Genomic DNA, 21,700 nt, shown 5'->3' with positions numbered 1-21,700 from the left:
TTTAACACTCAGAATCAGCTCCAGACCTTTTATCTCATTAATTCTTCATAAAGAAGCAAGGGAACAGGCCACTGGCTGTGAAACTGCTTATCAGTCAAAAATACAGTTTCTATCATGCCTATGAACATTAAGGCACTGTGTAAAAATGGCTGTAATTCCTAAATGGTTGATGTAATATTTTTGTTAATCCCTTGAATTAAAACTGAAAGTCTGTGCTTCAATCACATCTTGACTGCTTCATTTCAAGTCTATTGTGGTGGTGCACCGAGGCAAAATTCCAAAAATTCCAAAAAAAAAGTTACAAAAATTCTGTCACTTTCAGAAATACTTACGGACCAGACTGTATGTTGTATTTTGGATGCAAAATCTCTAATTTTCCAAGGAGATCTTATCATATTTGATCTTTACTCAAACTACTTTGTTTTTGTCCACTTTGAGGATTTTGTCCACTTTGAGGACCCATGAAATATTAGTAAAATAATGTTAATATTGCTAACACGGAATGAAAACAAATATCAGGTAGCCTTAAACTAATTTAAAAAAGGAGAACAGCGAGGACAGAATAGACGTTGATAGAAAACATGTAAAAAAGCCTGCCCAGTTCTGACACGCTCAAGTGGTACAGCCTTGGTTTTTTCAGCAAAAACGTATTGTAAAGTGTAGATTAGCTTATTGCAAAGGCCTTCAAAGAGTTCCAGTCCTGGATTTTGTATACACTAGTAGTTAACTGAACTGTTTATGTAACTGACTGGCTAACTAGAGTCATACACACCAGTGGTTACAAAATCCAGGACTGGAAACTGGATTCAAGGCCTGGATTCAAAGCCCTGTGGCCTATCAACTTTGCTGCAGCAGTACAAAGCTAGAGTTATTTGATATAACAGACAGTGCTCTACAAATACATAAAAAATTATGGTGAGTAAGCAAGATTAAAAACATATATACACTTGTGGAGCATGCTCTAAAATACTGTGTATATTGCAATATTGCAAGCAGGTGGGCAGCATTTAATGCTGACGGGAACTTAATTAGATAACATTAATTTGAAGCATATTAACTGTAATTATATGACATTCCATATACAAATGTTCTCCAGTTTTACTTTTATCACTAGCTGAAAACCTCACTATATAACATATAACACTAAAAATGCTGCCGTGAAGAAGATAAAAGTGACTAGATTTTAGGAAAAGCACTGAGCTAACCCAAAATCCTGATTTGAGCGTAGTGTTTAATTAGCTCATAGCTTTCTCTCTTAGTTTTTAGCAAGTAATAATTAGTGAATGCACATTACAAAAAAATGTCCCATAGGAATGAATGGGGTGGAAAAGGTTGTGCACCCAGCTTATATCACACTGACACTGATAAGTCTATAAGCATCACCCTATTTAACCATAGCAACCGCCAGCAACCACTTAGCCACCGGCTAGCAACCACCTGGGATTCTACAGCAACTGCCAGTAACTGCCTAGCAGTCACCTGGGAAACCACAGCAACCATCTAGCAACACCTTAGCAACCACCTGGAATACCATAGTAACTACATAGCAACACCCTAACAACCACCTGGAATACCATAACAACTGTGCAAAAATTACTTGAGATACCACAGCAACATCATAGTAACAACCAAGCAACCATCTGGGATGCCATAGCAACTACATAGCAACATCCTATCTAGCTTAAACTGTGCACTCTGCTTTCTCTCCAAAAAATGCACTTTTCAAGTTTAGCTGTTTCAAACTTACTGTGTGAGCTTTTTGATTTACCTGGCCAATTTAACGAGCTGGGTGACTGTAAACCTTCCCAGGATGAACACAAGGGAAAAACTGGCACTCCCAGTGCTCCCTTAGTGTGAAATTTGAGACAAGGCGTCACTGACTGTTTGGTGTGTGATTTGGGATAGAGCCAAACACGGGCCATACCTTACCATAGCAACAACCTAACAACACCCTGACAACCACCTGGAAAACCATAACAAACTGCGCAAAAATTACTTGAGATACCACAGCAACATTATAGTAACAACCAAGCAACCATCTAGGATGCCAAGACGACTACATAGCAACATCTTATCTTTAAAAAAATGCACTTTTCAAGTTTAGCTATTACAAACTTATTGTGTGGGCTTTTTTTCTTTTCATTTGCCGAAAAAAATGACCGTTTTGAACTCAAAGTCACTTTACAAAAGCATCATACATAAAGTCAGAAACAGAAAACACAAGGCAAGATTCTGTCCCAAATCAACAAAAGGTCCACTCACCTTGATTTACTTACTTACACCTGGACAATTTAAAGAGCTGGGTGACTGTAAACCTTCCCAGGGTGAACATGAGGGAGAAACTGGCGCTCCCAGTGCTCCCTTAGTGTGAAATTCGAGACAAGCGTCGCTGACTGTGTGGTGTGTGATTTGGGACAGAGCCAAACACAGGCGCCCTCATTGCGTCACATTTGCCGTGAGGGAGCGAAGATGGCTGCGGTGCCGATGGCCGGTTGCAGCCCCGCCGCGGAGCCCGCAAACCCCGCCGCGGTCCCGGGGCCCCCGGACCGGCCCAAACTAGAGGAGGGAACCGGTACGTCTGCTCGGCTCACATTCACCCGACTGGACAAGAATAAAAAGCTTTCTTTAGAGCGGATTTGTCCTCTGAGCTGAGCTCAGCTCCGTTAGCCACATAGCATCGTTAGCATTAGCTGTTTTTAATGCCAATAGATGAGCAAAGCGGCTAGTTAGCTTAGCATGTTTAGTTATAGTTCATCTACTTTACTTGCTTAATTAAAGTCCACACGACTTCTAATAGCAACGTGTGACCTTTACGTGGGAATTGGATAACTACAAGCTAACTTAACGTCAAAGTGCTAACGTTAAGTTAGTGACAGTTGTTTCGCCGCTTCAACCCTGAGGGAACGAGTAAAGGCAGCTGACTCGAGTCAAAACACAGTATTTGTCCTTGGAGGCTTTAAGTCTGAATTAAGAGACTCCAGGACTGACTGTTAACATATCAGCATTACTGGCCAGCACTTCAGTGCGTTGATATGTGTCTGTGCATCTTGTCTTACTGTTGTGGTCACTGCTGCACTCTTGAGGTTGGTTCTTCAAGAGTTCTCCAGCACAGAAAACGGTTCTGTATAGAGTCCTGAACGCTTAAAGAACACTTCGCATGATTCAGGAGCTGTTTGCATGACGAAAGGGTTCTTCAGATAGACGGATAATGTTCTGTAGATGATCTTATGTAGAACCTTTGTGAAGAAGGTTGTGTAAACGAGTTCCTCTATTGATACAAGCTTAATATCATAACAACAACAAAACCCCTGAGGTTGCTAAATAGAACCCTTTTAAAAACGTTGCATATAGACTCACATTCGTCATCAGTCTGAAGAACCCTTTCATGGTGCATAGAACTGCATAGAACCCTTTGATCATGCTAAGGGTTCTTTGAGTGTTCATGGTTCTGTGTAGACCCATTTTCTTTACTACTGAACCCTTAAAGGACCATCAGTGTTGCAGTCTGGCTGCATGAGCTGGAAAAAGTACTGATTTTGGCATCAGGGTTTTTTCTAGAACTTGAAAATATCTGGTGCTTTGGAGAAAACGTTCAGGGCTAGTATGGTTATCATGCTGTTTTAAAATCAGCGTTTAGGACCTAGGCCAACCTAGATAACCTAGTCTTGTTTATTAACAAATTACATTACCTAGTCATGTCTCAGACACCCACATTACTAAGTTCTCATGCTCCACAGGCTGTGATGCACATCATGTTGACAGAGGATTTTGTCTACTGAGCACATAAAGTGTCGTAATTTATGAACGATTCGCAAATGATATACATTGATGTACATTTAGGAGCAGAATGATCCAATATGGATCCAATATGGATATATATATAGTATGTGTGTGTGTGTGTATATATATATATATATATATATATATATATATATATATATGTGTGTGTGTGTGTGTGTGTGTGTGTGTGTGTATATATATATATATATATATATATATATATATATATATTATTATTATTATTATTATTATTTTTTTTTTTTAGTACTATGCAAAAGTTTTAGGCATCAAAGCACATTTTTAAACAATTGACCTCAGCAGTGAGTTTAACACAATATACATTCGAATAAAGTCATATTCATAAATCAAATAAACATAAAAACAATAAAAAGTAAGAAGAATTTCTTGGGTCCATATTTTTCCTTGACATCTTCACAGCCGCCACAGAGACTTGTTAATATCATCAATTACATCATGAGCACAATTTACTGAAGCACTGATTGGTCAAACCAGGAGCTGCTTTTTAACTACATATAATACTGGGCTTCCTCGAGGAGAAGTTTGAAAATGGGTAAACAAACATGCAAACACACTAACATCCAGAAAATCACTATTTATTATTCACACACACACATATATTCTATACATTTTGTTTATTCAATTAGTAACACTTTTCTCAACAAATAAACACAAACTACACAAATATATAGAAAATGTGTGTGTGTGTGTGTGTGTGTGTGTGTGCGCGCATATGCTTAAAATGATCATGTAAATATTAATCTCATCAAAATGACTTATCTGTTTCTAGCACATACATATCACTACTGTTGGAACAAAACCTCATATCTCCAATATAGTAACTTTACAGGAGAAGGAAAAAACCTTCTTGACTTTTAATGTAAGTCACTGGAACCAGAATTTTTTCCAAGTAATTTTGGGCTGTTTCTTTTGGTCCATTCATCATGAAATTTACACACAATGTAAAGAACAGGTATTTTCAAAATATGTCAAAAACTGAAAGATGACAAAATTGGAGATACGAGGTTTTGTTCTGGGTTTTGTTCTGACAGCAGTGACAATACATTAACCTTTCTGGATGGTTTTGTCTCTGCATGTCTAATTTCTGTCACTGCTGTGGTCAAAATTTGCTTTACCTCCTAGAAAACCGTGAAATAAACATAACTAGCTATAAAGGGAAGATTCCCTTCTTCATGAAAATGCAGTTATTGGGCATCACTTCCTTTATATTCATATATTGTTTTTTTATTAAGTTAAACTTTTTATGTGCTTTCACAACTCAAGTTCACAGTTTATTGTCACCAAAAATCAGACAGAAACATTTGTGTTCAAGAGAGAATCTTCACTTTCTAGTTCACTCAACAACCCACCCTTATCTGAAAGTGAATAAATAATGACAACCAGCCTTACAGTAACAGGCTGCTAGTTATAGCCGGTTTCTCTGCACCTTGAAGAGCAACATGAGGCCTCTCTGTGAGGTCCAGCCATTCTACTGTGCTCTTGAGTGCGGTTTTAACAGGGTTTTGGTACGACTACCATATGTATGAACGAGTGGTATATGTGAGGTCATGTGGAAGACATCTGTGATGTATAATAAGATCTTTGTTGTTTTCAGAGGCGGAGAAGCAAGGTCGGGTGGCTGCTCTGCTGGAGAGACTGCATGCCAAGCACAACGCCTCTCGGCCCTGGCAGGAGACCAGCAAGATCGTCAGGCAGGCCATGGTGAGATCAGAGAGGCTGAGGGGGCTGGAGTGGTGGGAGACACTGAGCGGACAGTATGGTCTCTTATTCCCTGTCTGTTTCTAACTGTGACTGTTACTCTCTCTGCTCAGGAAAAGCGGGGCGTGATGAATTCAGCTGGACACCAGCTTTTGCTCAACTGCTTAGAGACGCTACAGAGGGCACTGAAAGGTAAGGTCTCGAATGCATCTAGTGGGCATTACATACCATATGTATGCATTTATGTTACACTGATCAGGCATAACATTCTGACCACCTCCTTGTTTCTATGCTCATTGTCCATTTTATCAGCTCCACTTACTGTATAGCTGCACTTTGTAGTTCTACAGTTACAGACTGTAGTCCATCTGTTTCTCTGATACTTTGTTAACCTGTTCTTCAGTGGTCAGGACCCCCATGGACCCTCACAGAGCAGGTACTATTTGGGTGGTGGGTCATTCTCAGCACTGCAGTGACACTGATGTGGTGGTGGTGTGTTAGTGTGTGTTGTGCTGGTACAAGTGGATCAAACACAGCAGTGTTGCATGAGTTTTTAACCTCAGTTTTTAACCACACCAACCAAAAATATCCAGCCAACAGTGTCCTGTGGGCAGCGTTCTGTAACCACTGATGAAGGACTAGGGGATGACCAACACAAACTGTGCAGCAGCAGATGAGCTATCGTCTCTGACTTTACATCTACAAGGTGGACCGACAAGGTAGGAGTGTCTAATAGAGTGGACAGTGAGTGGACACAGTTTTTAAAAACTCCAGCATCACTGCAGTGTCTGATCCACTCCCACCAACACAGCACACACTAACACACCACCAGTGTTACTGCAGTGCTGAGAGTGACCCACCACCCAAGTAGTACCTGCTCCATGGGGGTCCTGACCACTGAAGAACAGGGTAACAAAGTATCAGAGAAACAGATGGACTACAGTCTGTAACTGTAGAACTACAAAGTGCAGCTGTACAGTAAGTGGAGCTGATAAAATGGACAGTGAGCTTAGAAACAAGGAGGTGGTTATATTATTATGCCTAATATAAAAATATAAACTGCAAAATATGTGCGAACTTCATGTTTTCTTCTCTATTTAATTTCCACTTGGACAGTGTCCTCGCTGGCCTCGATGACTGATCGTCTAGAGTCTATTGCTCGTCAGAACCTGTAAGTTTGTCTTTATGCTGTTTGTTTATATGCTGCTTTTTATTTTTCCCTGAAAGAACAGCGCCTTCATTAACTTATAGAACTTATAGAATTATTGTTGTCATTTTTGTTATGCGTTTCATTTACATTAGTTATTTAAATGTAATTTACACCGTTTTATGAGTAGTTAGGAATTGAATTTATGTTCTGCATCAGCAGGTTTGGCTTTTTTCCTGTTAGTTTCAGTTTCACACATGAAAAAAGTGGCAAAAATATAAAGGCTGATTTTCTTTTCCACAGTACAAGACTAGAAAAACTTCAATCAGAACAAAAATATCCCCAATTTATAATATACATATAGATGTGGTGTGGATTTAATTCTGCACTTCCACAGAATTTCCCTGTTTCAGTGAGACGTAATTAAGCAAACTGCAAGAAGAGGAATTTGGTGTTTTAAGCCTATGAAGGTGCATCTCATCCCTGTTATAATCCCTCCCCCCCTGCAGGTTAGGCTCTCACCTCAGCCCTTCAGAAACCGAGTGCTACATCACCTCCGACATGTTCTACGTGGAAGTGCAGCTGGACACGACGGGACAGCTGGTGGACGTCAAAGTGGCCCATCATGGCGAAAACCCTGCGGTGAGAGAGGAGCTGACACAGATACTCAGAAGTACAGCATGGATTGGATCAGGCAGAATAAAGATATTTTTTGCTTTTTTAGTTTTTATCTTAACATTGAATGTTTTTGTTTTCTGTAGAGTTGTCCAGAGATGATACAGCACCTAAGGTAAGCACATTTCACCTGGATATGCAGATTTGGCAAATAATTGTTTGTCAAAAGTACTTGAAATAATTTACATAGAGGTTTGATTTATCATAATGAGTTCTAAACTGCATGGTAACAGTGGTACTGCTGTTTTTGCTATTTTTGCCAGCCCATTATGCAGTGAGCGTATTTTATTAATTTTATATGATTTTTTTTCCTTTTTTTTTAAAGAAGTATTTAGAGTTTCAAACTTCAGAAAACTATCACTTAGTGTTTCTTGTGTTTTATATTTAAAAAAAAGTTTCTTCAGTTTTGTTATTTTTTTGCCAAATTGCCTGACTTCTGTTAGTGTAAAGTGATTGTATTGGATTTTCACAGGGAGAAAAAGTTTGAGGAATTTTCTAAACACCTTAAGGGTTTGGTCAACCTGTACAAGCTTCCTGGAGATAAGTAAGTTTTTTTTAGCATTATTATTATTATTATTATTATTATTATTATTAGTTTGCTTCATGCTTGTTCCATTGTACACTTTACGTTCAGCTCATCACAGTTCAGAAGTGAACTTGCAGACCATTTTGGTTTTTGTTTTTAAGTAAACTGAAGACAAAGATGTACTTGGCCCTCCAGTCTCTTGAGCTGGATCTTACTAAGATGATGCACATGTTCAGGTATGTAGCATCCTTTTGGGAATATAGGTAAACTCAATTTAACATGTACAGTAAAATTTATATGTGTAGTGTACTGTATATTAAATTCTATCATTTTATTTTTGCTCAAGGTTGGCCACCAACGCTAACACTGTCGAGACTATACTGCATGGCAGTGTTGGTCTGCTGACTGCGAGGAGTGGTGGTCATCTCCTGTCCCTACAGTGTTACGTGTCTCCATATGACATCTTTGAGGAGGGCACTGGAACCCAGCTCAGTTTCACAGATTCATCCAGTGAGTAATCCAGTAGTCATAAACAGTACAGAACATTTTGAGTTTCCAACTAGGGATCTTCCAAAGACCTGATTTTTAAGTCATACAAAACATTGAACTATAGCATGGGTGGGTAATGTACTTCTGGCGCCGGCGAGAGCAGCAGCCTGTTACAACAGCTCCTGCTTACTTTCGTGTTTTTTCCTACATTTTGTACTTTCTTCCTCTCTCTGTTAGTATGAAAGTGCACTGTGTGTCTAGCGAGTGTGAGTGCACTGTTTGTCTTCTGCACTATGGACACCAAACTAGTGGATTTTGCTCTGGTCCTCGCTCTACTTTTTTCTTTGTTTACGACCGCATCTGGAGACAGCGTGCAGAGCCACGGCTCTATTGTTTACAACCGGGCTCAGCTGTTGGTGCTGCACCACACGGTGGTGCTGCCGGACGAGAGACCTGACATCCCTCGCGAGCTGTGGAGGAAGACACGCGGGTGTCGTGCCGGAGCTCTACGTCGGGCTAAGAGGAGACACTACAGACCTGTTCTCCCCTCCGTTGTTATGGGGAATGTGAGATCTCTCCTCAACAAGATGGACGAGCTGGCGGCGTTGACACAACACCAGAGAGAATATCGCGAATGCAGTGTTATGCTGTTCTCAGAGTAACTGTATGCCCCCTCACCCCCCCTCTGCCAACGCTGAGACTCATCTGTGAGCATACTGCAGACACAGCACCCACAAGCCCTCCTTCTCATCTCCGGGGACTTCCACCACGCTTCTCTGTCCTCCTTTCTGCCCACCTTCACCCAGTATGTAACCTGCCACACCAGAGACAATAAAATACTGGACCTGTTTTATGCCATCACAAAGGAGGCATATAAGTCATCACCCCTCCCTCCCCTGGGAAGATCTGATCACAACCTGGTTCATCTCCTGCCTGTGTACAAACCTCTTGTACAGAGGGAACCAGCAGTCACCCGCACAGTAAAGAAATGGTCTGAGGAAACTGAAGAGGCTCTGAAGGACTGTTTTAGCACAACAGTGTGGGAAGTGCTGTGTGATCATGAAGAGGAGGACATAGACAGCCTCACACACTGCATAACGGACTATGTGAACTTTTGCGTGGAGAACACTGTACCCACCAAGACTGTACGGTGTTTCTCTAACAGCAAGCCGTGGATTAACCCTGACATAAAGGCTCTTCTGAAGGAGAAAAAGAGGGCCTTTAGATTAGGGAACAAGGAGGAGCTGAAAGCTGTGCAGAAGGAGCCGAGGAGGAAGATCTGGGAGGGGAATGCTAGCTACAGGAGGAAGATGGAGGAACAGCTAAAGCAGAATAATGTCAGCGGAGTCTGGAAAGGCCTTAAAGCAATCTCCGGCCACAAGAAGCCCGACTCTCAGGTGGTAGGGGACCAAAAGTGGGTGAACGATCTCAATCTGTTTTTCGACAGGTTTGATCACTCACCCGCCCCTCCCACTACACAGACATCTCTGCCGAAACCCTCCTGTCTGGCTCTTCCTGCATGCTGCTCTACCCCCTCACTCACACCCAGCCCCACAACTTTCAGCTCACACCCACCCCCCACTGGTTCTTCTGCTGGTTGCCGTAACCCTCAGTTCACACATTCCAACACTCAGCAACCCCCGCTCCAGTCTGACCTTCACAATGGCCCAGGTGAGAAATGAGCTCAGGAAGATCAAGGCAAGGAAGGCTACAGGGCCGGATGGCATCAGTGCCAGGCTCCTCAAGTCCTGTGTGGGATAGTGGAGCACATTTTCAATACAAGCCTGAAGCTGGGGAGAGTACCAGAACTGTGGAAGACATCTTGTGTGGTGCCATTGCCAAAAACGCAGCATCCAAAGGATCTCAGCAGCTACAGGCTGGTGGCACTAACATCACACCTGATGAAGACACTGGAGAGGCTGGTCCTTAGACAACTCTGGCCTGTGGTGAGCTCATCTATGGACTTCCTGCATGGAGCTCTTTCTCACCTGGAGAAGCCTGGGTGCACTGAGAGAATCATGTTCTTTGATTTCTCCAGTGCTTTCAACACCATACAGCCTGGGCTCCTGAAGGACAAGCTGGAACAGGCAGGGTTGGACCATCACCTAACGCACTGGATCTTGGACTACCTCACCAACCGTCCACAGTATGTGAGGACAAGGGACTGTGTGTCCGACATGGTGGTCTGTAACACAGGGGCCCCTCAGAGGACGGTGTTAGCACTGTTCCTCTTCACCTTGTACACTGCAGACTTCATGTACAACTCACCAAACTGCCACCTTCAGAAGTTCTCTGATGACTCAGCGATCGTCGGCCGCATCACAAATGAGGACGACTTAGAGTACAGAGAACTGATACAGGACTTTGTGGACTGGTGTCTGCGGAATCACCAGATCAATGCGGGGAAGACCTAAGAACTGGTGGTGGATTTCCACAGGCGCACATATCCCCCTCCAGCAGTGAACATCCAGGGAACGGACATTGAAAGAGTGGACTCTTATAAGTACCTGGGTCTGAACCTTAACTGTAAACTGGACTGGTTAGACAACACTGCTGCACTTTACAGGAAAGGACAGAGCAGACTCTACCTACTCAGGAGATTGAGGTCGTTTGGAGTGCAGGGGTCACTCCTGAGGACCTTTTTTGACACAGTGGTGGCATCAGCCATCTTCTATGGAGTGGTCTGCTGGGGCGGCAGCATCTCCACTGCAGACAGGAAGAAACTGGACAAACTGATCAGGAGGGCTGGCTCGGTCCTGGAAACTTCTCTAGACCCAGTGCAGGTGGTGGGAGAAAGGAGGATGCAAAACAAGCTAGCATCCATGCTGGAGAACAGCTCCCATCCCATGCATCAGACTCTGGCAGCACTGGGCAGTTCCTTCAGTGACCGGCTCCTTCACCCCAAATGTGTGAAGGAGCGCTATTGCAGGTCCTTCCTTCCTGCTGCTGTGAGACTGTTCAACCAGCACTGCTCCCAGTAGATCATACAAACATACAACATACACAAACACACAATATACACACATACAATATACACACATTCAGAATGCAAATATTTTTCATTGTGCAATATGTTCGTAAGTGCAATACAGATCTTATGCAACTCTTATTTTATTATTATTCTTATTTTGTTGTAAATAGTCTAGAGATTTAACTTTAATGTTTATTATTTATAATGTTTGTACTGTTTCCCGTTTCTATTACTGAGTGCCTTATTTCTATTACTCTGCTGCTGTAATACTGTGAATTTCCCTGCTGTGTGACTAATAAAGGATTATCTTATCTTATCTTAATATGGCACAAATACCACAACAGAGTTTTAATAAGTTGGAACAGGTTAAAAATAAACATAGTAGTGCACTGCACCAAGGCTGGTAAAGCATGACTAATTATGCTTTCTTTTTAATGAAGCATGCAGTTGTTCAGTGTTTTTTAAGTATTAGTATCCACTCTGAAAAGCATATTGTGATATAATGTGTTTATCATGATCGTCATATTGTCAATGCCTGTCTTGCACTATAAATGAAAATATTCTAAAATATTTGGGAAAAGAAACATTCATCACATTAAGGTACATTAAAAAGTACCAGAGAGCATAATTTTTTATTTTACTCTTTTGAGGAGTTCACATTCCACCTTCTTGGAATCATCTTCACAAATTTCAAAAGTGCCCCCAGGATTTTTTCACATTATAAAAAGGAAACAAATAAATTTGAGTACATTAATGCTACAGAATCTTAAATGGCCAAAAGCATTATGACTGATGAGTCAGCTTAGAGGGGAGAGCCCTAGTTTATCTTATCTGGTTTAACATGGTGGTATGAGAAGCTTTTTTTGTTTCTTCTGCCCCTCCTCCTACTCCTTTGTGACTCCTTTCTTCTTCGGTGCAGTCCCTCGTTCGCTGGGAGTGAGTGTGTCCGTGACTGTGGAGGGGACGTCATCTGTCTATAAGCTTCCCATCGCTCCTCTCATCACTGGATCACACCCAGTGGACAACAAAGGGTGAGTTATATGACATACTATTTTACAACAACACTGCCAAACATCAAGCAGGGACTTTTCTGCAATCTCAGTCTTGTGTGAGAGGTATGTGTTATGATTTATTTAGGAAGTTGTGTATTTGATGTAGAAAGGCAGTGTGTTGATTGTGGCTCAGGTTATGTCTATCCGTATGTCTGGGTGTAATTCTGTTTTGTAATAACTTAAGACAGTATAGCAGGGGATGAGCAAAATTATGGAAATGGTGATTAGGAGATGACATCAGCAACTGGCCTTTGGGCAGTTTTAGAGCAACTATAGTCATTTTGGGAAATATCGTACATAATTTTAACAGTATGAGGAAATAGAGCCGTTCTTCACGAATAGCTGGCCACCAGGGATATTCACTAATTGAGAGCACACACACACACACACACACACACACACACACACACACACACACACACACACACACACACACACACACACACCTACCTTCTAAGCCGATTCTCCTTCTGGGTCGCGGGGGGTGCTGGAGTCTATCCCAGCTGTCATTGGGCGAAAGGCAGGATAGACCCTGGACAAGTCTCCAGTCCATCGTCTGAATGTGTATCTGCTTTGGATGGGAAAAAAAGGTTTTTGTTTCTGAAAGCCTTAAAAGGATGTAAGGTTATTTTAAAGCTATTTTCCTTGTGTTTATCTCAGGACTCCAACATTTTCTCCAGTGACGAACTCAAACTGTGTCGACTTGCCAGCATGTTTCTTCCTGAAGATGAACTGCCCCATGCCTTTCTCGCTGTCTTTCATTCAGAAAATGGGCAATGTTACAGGTAGGAAAGCAAGAAAAATTCAGGTTTGTTGGTAATGCCCTGTTAAAAGACTAGGGAATATGTTTGTATAAGTCGGTGTATGTTTTCTCCTTTTGACCATGCATTATGTCTCAGGTATCCCTGTGTTTGAGGCTGCCCCTGCCTTGTCATCACTTTACGATCTCATAATTAAAAGCCAACTCAATGAAGAAGAGGGAGTCAGTCCTCCAGCTTCTGCCCGATCTATGCGCTTCTATGCAGTAAGTTCTGATCTCTTTATCAATGTGTAGTGCAGAGTCTAATGTAAAGGTATTCAGACCTGAATCTCAAATCCAAATCTGTTTCTGTTTCTGTGCTTAAGGTTAGTGTAATGTAGGTTAACTAATTTCAAGGTCTAGCGGGGATGAATAATCTGTAGTATTGAGGCTTAAGGGCTCTAATTAGGGCAGGATGATGTCTAAAAATAATTATTGCAATTATTTTGCTGTGACTATACCGTTTGCTTTTCAGTAACCTTGTAGCTTATTCATTTTCTATGACAGTGCATTATTTTTATTGTCTTTGGTCAATAACAGTAAAAGAGAATTAACATGTTACATGTAAATATTATTTAATTAATATGGTGAACAATTTAAATTAAATTGATATTAAATCTGGTTATTAGTTGTCGCCTGTACAAAAGATCATCAGTCTGTTGCTGCGATTTACCACTGTCTTAGCTGAAACGTGCTTGTTGAATTGCTGATTTAATAACTCTTCTTATCTGATCTTTTTGACTCTTCTTTGTATTTGTTCATTTAATCTTTGCGCTTTGTAAGTCTTTGCCAGGACAACAGCATTGTTATTTCCTGAATGGAGACGCCCCTGTGCAGGATGGGAGATCTCTGCAAGGAGCACTGGTATCCAAAATTCCCTTCAGACACCCTGCTCATGTGCCCCCTCTCCTAGACATCATACGACACCAGGCAGCTTATAACACATTGATTGGCAGCTGTGTCAAAAAGACTTATATAAAGGAAGGTGGGTGTCCTTTCTTAAAGAATTTGCTGAAAAGCTTTGTGTTGGCTTGTTTTGTTGTTGCGGTTCTCATCTAGGTCTGTGATCACCTTGCAAAACTTAAATTCTAGTAGACAGAACACCAGGAGACAAAATTAAGTTAAACAAGTAAGCAAAGCAGGGAAAGTACACTGTACAATAACTGTCTGCAAGTGGCCACAAGCTCTTTTAAAAAGCACATGCCTAAAATGTAGGTTGTCAGAATTAAGCCCTCCTTAATTTCATCCTTTATGCATACACTAAGTGTCTTATTTTGCTTAGTTTCAGCCTTGAGGTTGGCTACTGCTGTCCATCTCATATTGGTGATGGACTGTATAGTGGCATAATTTATCAGGCCATTGTCTGTATTGGACTGAAATATTTGTGCAAGATCAACTTTTTGATTCTCTGTTTCATTATCATGTTCATACATTACCAAATAAATGTTATATATTTGTTCTATGAAAATGTTTCTCAGGTCCTCAAAAACTATGATGTAATCATTTATGTGGTACTGTAATGTGTCTTGTTCTTTTTATAGATACCCCAGGGCTTCTGCAGTTTGAGGTCTGCCCACTGACAGACTCCAGTTTCAGTGTGTCCTTCCAGCACCCTGTGAATGAGTCACTTGTTTGTGGTGAGAACATGTTTAATCTACTTTTATTTTCATAAACATTTAATCATCTGATTTTAAATTTAAAAAAATTTGAGGTAGGTGTGGTACCTCAGATTGGTTGGTTTTATGATTTTTCCATGTCTTTTTCCCCTCCCTCCCTTCTTCTGCTCGTCTTAGTGGTGATGGAAGTGATTGACTCTAGGCAGGTGGCCTGTAAGCTGTACAAGGGCTTGTCGGATGCTTTGATCTGTACAGATGAGTTCATTACTAAGGTGGTTCAGAGGTAAGTACAGCAGTCTGCTTGTGTTGAAGACTTTTAATTTGACTTAAACCGTAGAACAGGTGTGTGCAGTTTTACTCTCAGAGGGTCAATGATTTAATGAGTGGAATCAGGAATGCGCCAGCTGCAGAGCTTTTGTATGGTTTTAAGAGAGGTATAAGTGTCAAAAGAGAGGTACAAGATAGTGGAACGGATGTCCGTTTATTTGTGTTTAGTTATGATTTCCTTCTTTAATTTTTGCCTCCTTAGATGCATGTCCATTCCCGTGACCATGCGAGCTATTCGACGCAAGGCAGAGACCATTCAGGCAGACACCCCTGCTTTGTCTCTGATTGCTGAAACTGTGGAGATAATGGTAAAGAAGAACTTGCCCCCAACAGGCAGCCCAGGTTATATGGGAATGGGCCCAGGGCCTGATGGGAATAATCCCATGGGCCTCCCAGGTGTTGGAGGATGCACCACACCTACAGGAGGCAGCAGTGCTGGAGGTATGGGTGCAGGTGGGACATTCCAAGGCCCAATCACCTCACTGTTTAACATGAGCCGTCAGGGCAGTTCAGTTGTTGATAGTATGGGACAAGTGGGAGGTCAACAACAGATGCAGCAGCAAGCATCCCAGCACAGTCATAATTCGGATGACTTCAGCAAAGTGACTCAGAACCCAATATTAACCAGCCTGTTGCAGATAACAGGCAGTGTGGGCTCTAGTCCCACACCCCAAGCCCCTGCAGGTTCGCAACCACACCAGACACCTCCACCAACCACCTCACCAGCTAGCAACACCAAAAACCATCCCATGCTGATGAACTTGCTGAAGGACAACCCATCACAAGATTTTGCTACGTTGTATGGTAGTAGCCCTCTGGAAAGACAGAATTCCTCTGGGTCTCCTCGTACAGACAGCCAAGGTCAGCCTTGTCCAGTAGGAGGTACTAAGGGCAAGAAAAAGCGTCCAAGGGCCTCAGACAAAGGTGTGATGGGAGTAGGAGGAGGGATAGGGATGAAACAGCAATCTCAACAGCAGCAAGTGGGAAGTTTGAGTCAACAGCACCATCACATGCACCACCCTACTGAAGACGACTTCCACCGTGAGCTGTTCTCCATGGATGTTGATGCCTCTCAAAATCCTATCTTCGATGTCAATCTTCCAGGTGACGGACTAGACACTCCTCACAGTATCACGCCAGCCCCAAGCCAATGTGGGACCCCACCCTCTGGTCCTGGAATGCCATACCACCCACAGTCTCATGTTCAAGCTCAGACACAAGCTCAGTCCCAGCCACCAGGACCTTTACCTCGCATGGTTCGTCTCTCTAGCTCTGACAGTATTGGGCCTGACATTAATGATATTCTGTCTGATATTCCTGACCAGGCCACTAAAGGAAGCAGTGGTAGCCATGGGCAGCATCATATGGGTGGGGAAGACGGTGGTTCCTTGGGCACCCCATTACGGGATTCATCCAGTTCAGGTCAGGGTAGTGCGGTATTTGAGGCTGACCTGTTTAATGCCAATAGCAATGAGAATCCATTTACTGATGCAGCAGATCTAATTGCAGAGGCCACTACTGCAGCAACGCCAAATAGTGATGCCTCCTCAAGTAACTTCTTCCCAGACACAGACTTCAATCCAGAGTTGCTTCCTGGACAGGGAACCTTCTCACAGAGCTACTTTGAGGACAGTTCACCCAGCCCAGAACCAGATCTTGACCTTGTCAAAGGCTTTAGTGGGGGAAGTCAACAGAACACTCCTTCGGGCACTCCACAGAATCCCACCTCGCATGGACGTAGCACACCTGATGCCTCATTAAAGGACCCTTTTGACATGGGCTTGGTTTTCAGTGGGAATAGTGGAGGAGGAAAGCCTCTGCTGGGCCCAGCACCAGACATGGGAGATTCACATTCTTCTCATGGTGGTGGTAGCCAAAGTCCGCTCTTGACTGGCTTAGGAGGAGTGGTCACTGATTTCAAGAGTAGTGAAGTAAAAGTCAAACAGCAGCAAATGAGGCCAAAAGAAGATAATGGGGGAGGAAACTCTGGAATGGTGATGGGAGGAACAGGCTCTTCTGAAGGGAAACAGATGAAGCGTAGTCGTACACCTTCTAGTGAAGGAAAATCAAAAGACAAACCACCCAAACGTAAGAAGCTGGATCCCGATGGCAAGTCTCCCTCTCACAGCTCAGGAGGTAGGCCCTATACTCCTCCGAGTGGGAGTGCCAGTTCAGGGGGATCATTGAGTGGAGGGGGATCCAAATCACCAGGGAGCTCAGGTCGTTCTCAGACTCCACCAGGAGGTGCCACACCACCTATACCTAAAATCACAATACAAATCCCCAGGACTTTAACTGGGGGAAAAACATCTTCTCACGGGGGTTATACATCAAGCAGCTCAACAAGTGGAAGTACTAGTGGGGCCAGTGGCACAAGTAGCAGTAAAAGCCACCATTCTCACTCCTCTTCATCCTCGGGAAAGATAAAGAGTAGCAAGATGGAAGGTTCCATGGGTCAAGGAAATAGTTCCAAGCCACCCAGTGGAGGAGGTGGGAGTGGCATGCCTTCTCAGTCAAAAAGCTCTTCCCTAGGCATGGGCTCAGGCAAACCAGGCTCTTCTCCAATCACCAAGCATGGTATGTCAGGTTCAGGTAGTGGTAGTAGTAGTGGATCAGTTAGTGGTAATAAAATGAAGCCCCAAGGAGGCAAGCCTCCCGGATCAATGATGAACCCGAATATTAAACCTAACATCTCTCCTTCACACTCACGATCTGGTGGTTCTGACAAACTTTCTTCCCCAATGAAACTTCAGCAGGGCCAGGTACCTGGGACCCCACCATCCTCAAAAGCTAAGTCGCCAATTGGTTCTGGAAGTGGGAGTTCAGGGGGGTCCAAGTCCTCTTCCAGTGGTGGAATGAGTTCCCAAAAGCAGTTAGGAAGTGGGTCTTCCTCTGGCTCTTCCTCCTCCTCCTCCTCTTCTGCTAGCTCCTCCTCTTCCTCAGGTTCCATGTCTTTTTCCTCCAGTGGTCAGTCCCAATACGGAGGCAGTTCAGGTAGTGGTGGAGGTGGCGGAGGTGGTGGAGGAGGAGGGGGTGGGAACAATCCTAATGCCAAGGGTAAGTCCCCAAGTCGAAACAAAAAGCCCTCTTTGACTGCTGTCATAGACAAATTGAAAAGTGTAGGTAGTGGAGGCATCGGAGGGGAAGAGGGTGAAGGAGGAGGGGGTGGCAGTGGCGGCAATGTTGGGAGCGGAAGTGGCGGAGTACCTCCAAATGTTGGCTCTGCTTCCTCCAAGGGAGGAGAGTACCTAAGCAAGCGAGAAAAGGTCGATAAAGAAGGCAAGTCTAAAGTGTCTGTTTCAGGGGGCAGCTCGGGCGAGAAAAAGATGATGGACCCAAAGGGTAGTGGGGTGAGTAGCACTGGCGTGGCTAAGATTATCATCAGCAAGCCAGACGGAGGTTCTCCAAGCATCAAGTCAAAAGTAACCCTCCAGAAACCTGGAGAAGGGGCAGGAGAAGGCTCTATGCGCCCCCAGCATTCAGGCCTTAAAGCGTCACCTCTTTTCAGTGGTTCAACCCCAAAACATGACCGCAGTTCCCCAAGCCATAGTCGCTCCCCAGGGTACACCCCTCTGAACCAAGACAGTGAAAGTGAATCAGGTAGCAGTTCCGTTGCAGAGAAGTCCCATCAGAATAGCCCCAGCTCGGACGATGATCAGACCATGAGGCCACTCCAGCCACCGCAAGACTACATGAGCTCCATGTCCGTCAGCCAGGGTGAGAAACACAAGAAGCACAAAAAAGAGAAGAAGAAGCAGAAGGACCGGGAACGAGAAAGGGATCGGGACCGAGACAGAGAAAGGGATCGGGAGAAGGAGAAGAAGAAATCAATGTCCTGTGGTCCTTCCTCTCACCCAATGAAAGCAGACAGTTGGTCCAGATCCCCCATGTCTTCCTCAGAACCCTCCATATCTATGCTGAGCTCCGAGCGCCCCTCACGACCAAGTCCTATGTATATGCACACAGAAGATGATGATCTCATGGATTCAGCCCTAACTGGCAACCTTGAACCGTTCAAATAGACAGAACTGTTACCATGTGGCTCACATGGGCCGTGAACCTTTTCCACCGTTGTGTTTTGTTTGTTCTTTGCGTTAAGAACATGGCATTTCGGAAACTCAAAGATTTTAATGTTACACTCGCCGCTTTTTTATGTGTACTTAGTGTGTTTCCCACTTTTTAAGAGGGGAGGTTTTTAAGGCTCTGAAATGACAAGAATTTTAAAACCACTGGAAAATATGATGATATTGAGTCGCCATCATGCTTTTTTCGTTCCGACTTCGTCAGCCTCTGCCAATGATTACTGAAACTCAGATTCGCGTCCTGATCCTGTCAATCAAAACATACACTGTGAAATTGGGCCCGATTAGGCTGTGTCTAAAATGATCTAAATTATTTGTAATCACTGGTTCGCATGGTAATTGAACTAGTGTTTTTTTTTTTTTTTTTTTTTTTTTTTTTTTTTATTGTAATCTGTTAACTTTTTAATCTGAAGAAGAAAGTCCATGTATTTTTAAAAGAGACTGTAAAGGAGCTGCTTTGCCACTTCAAATGCTCTCCAAGTGTTGAAACAATTTTTTTATACTGTTAGGCCTAATTGCCTTAAAACTTTGTTAAAGTATTTTAATACATTCTTTATGCATTTCACCATGATTATTTAACAGTGTAATTTTACATGTAGCTTTAGATGTGTAGAGGAGCATCGTACATTAGACGATTGTTTTCCTTCTTGTGTAAATAGACCAATAATTTTACAGGATGGAAATAAACATTTCTGAGAAATGTAAATATTTTTTGGAAGTGCTTTACTAAACACAGCCTACCAGCAGGTGTCACTGTTGAATCATTGAAAAAAGAGCTCAGTTAAGGCTGGCATGATGAAAATATGAAAGCATATTCTGATGACACATTACCCTAGAGTTGCAAGCTCATGCATATCAAGCACATCCCAGCTGAAGGCTCCTAGTGCAGGATCAGTATTCTTGCAAATATAATTACATTAATGGTATGAAAATTAAATAACTGATCCTTATAATCTCTGGTCAGTTTGTCTTTGTCTACTAATAACATGCATGAGGCCTAACATTCTGACGACCTCCTTGTTTCTACGCTCATTGTCCATTTTATCAGCTCCACTTACTATATAGGTGCACTTTGTAGTTCTACAGTTACAGAATGTGGTCCATCTGTTTCTCTGCATACCTTATTAGCCCCTTTTACCCTGTTCTTCAGTGGTCAGGACCCCATGGACCCCCACAGAGCAGGTACTATTTGGATGGTGGGTCATTCTCAGCACTGCAGTGACACTGATGTGGTGGTGGTGTGTTGGTGTGTGTCGTGCTGGTCTGAGTGGATCAGACACAGCAGTGCTGCTGGATTTTTTAAACACCTCAGTGTCGCTGCTGGACTGAGAATAGTCCACCAACCAAAAATGTCCAGCCAACAGCGTCCTGTGACCACTGATGAAGGACTAGAGGATGACCAACACAAACTGTGCTGCAGCAGATGAGCTGTCGTCTCTGACTTTACATCTACAAGGTGGACCGACAAGGTAGGAGTGCCTAACAGAGTGAAGTGAGTGGACACAGCATTTAACAATCCAGCGTCACTGCTGTGTCGGATCCACTCATACCAGCACAACACATACTAACATTCCACCACCACATCAGTGTTACTGCAGTGCTGAGAATGACCCATCCCAAATAGTACCTTCTCTGTAGGGTTCATGGGGGTCCTGGCCACTGAAGAACAGGGTAAAAGGAGGTTAACAAAGTGTCAGAGAAACAGATGGACTACACTCTCTAACTGTAGAACTACAAAGTTCAGCTATACAGTAAGTGGAGCTGATAAAATGGACAATGAGCGTAGAAGCAAGGAGGTGGTCATAATGTTGTGCCTGATCGGTGTACGTCATACAATATCCAGTAAAAAGGGAACTTATCCATAGGGCAGTGTACCCTCAAATGTGCTACATGGTCCTTAAGGCCCAACGGTGTACCGTGAGTAAGGTAAGTGTAAATGTTCAGCATGTTTATATGATACTAGAAATGTCGTATTAAAAATTCAGGAGTGTAAAATAGACAAATAGAAACCCAGAATGAATCACATGGTCTAATATTCTGTTGAGCAAGAATAACTGAGCCCTCAGACCCACCGCACTGAAGCAGAACCAGACAGCGTCAGGCTGTTGATACACAGGTATTGATTGTACCCTCACTGTTTCCACGACTCATGAAAAACAGTTGTCTGGTTTTTACGCACTGACGTATTAAAGAAGGTTCTAATTTACTTTACTGCTGGATGTGCATCCAGGGAATGCCGGCGTGGCTGGTTGATTGAACGAACAGGCACTACAGAAATGTATCGGTGTAAAAGTGAAACTGTAATGTGTAAAATTGCAATGTATTTGTATGACTTTCATTTAAATTTCCTGCACAAATACTGAGCTCAAAACGAAAAAAAATCTGATTCAATTCTACAATTAAGATTTACTGAGGTTTAGATGCTACAGGTTTAGACATTACACTGTTAGAAATGAAGGTTCTGTCCATGTACATTTTTCGTTCATCAAGGTACAAACA

At 42.9% G+C, this 21,700-nt stretch overlaps 1 protein-coding gene across 1 annotated transcript; it reads left to right on the top strand.

Moving 5' to 3' along the window:
• The first annotated feature begins 2,437 nt into the window (after positions 1-2,437).
• On the top strand, positions 2,438-19,907 carry med1 (mediator complex subunit 1). Its single transcript, XM_017683022.2, has 16 exons — positions 2,438-2,572; positions 5,414-5,520; positions 5,631-5,709; positions 6,634-6,688; positions 7,174-7,306; positions 7,426-7,454; positions 7,812-7,883; positions 8,027-8,101; positions 8,212-8,375; positions 12,245-12,356; positions 13,038-13,162; positions 13,277-13,401; positions 13,960-14,161; positions 14,718-14,813; positions 14,970-15,075; positions 15,322-19,907. The coding sequence occupies exons 1-16, from the start codon at positions 2,470-2,472 to the stop codon at positions 19,139-19,141; spliced, it is 5,403 nt and encodes a 1,800-aa protein (XP_017538511.1). The 5' UTR covers positions 2,438-2,469; the 3' UTR covers positions 19,142-19,907.
• The last annotated feature ends 1,793 nt before the right edge of the window (positions 19,908-21,700 follow it).

The sequence above is a fragment of the Pygocentrus nattereri genome, chromosome 13 (assembly GCF_015220715.1).
Source record: "Pygocentrus nattereri isolate fPygNat1 chromosome 13, fPygNat1.pri, whole genome shotgun sequence".
Classification (NCBI taxonomy): Eukaryota; Metazoa; Chordata; class Actinopteri; order Characiformes; family Serrasalmidae; genus Pygocentrus; species Pygocentrus nattereri.
The sequence above is the reverse complement of the archived record's forward strand: the minus strand, read 5'-3'. Positions and strand labels throughout refer to the sequence as shown.

Coding starts and splice junctions, on each gene's coding strand:
- med1 (XM_017683022.2), top strand. CDS start 2,470: ATGGCTGCGGTGCCGATGGCCGGTTGCAGCCCCGCCGCGGAGCCCGCA. Junction 5,710..6,633: donor GCTACAGAGGGCACTGAAAG/GTAAGGTCTCGA, acceptor CCACTTGGACAG/TGTCCTCGCTGGCCTCGATG. Junction 8,102..8,211: donor AAGATGATGCACATGTTCAG/GTATGTAGCATC, acceptor TTTTTGCTCAAG/GTTGGCCACCAACGCTAACA.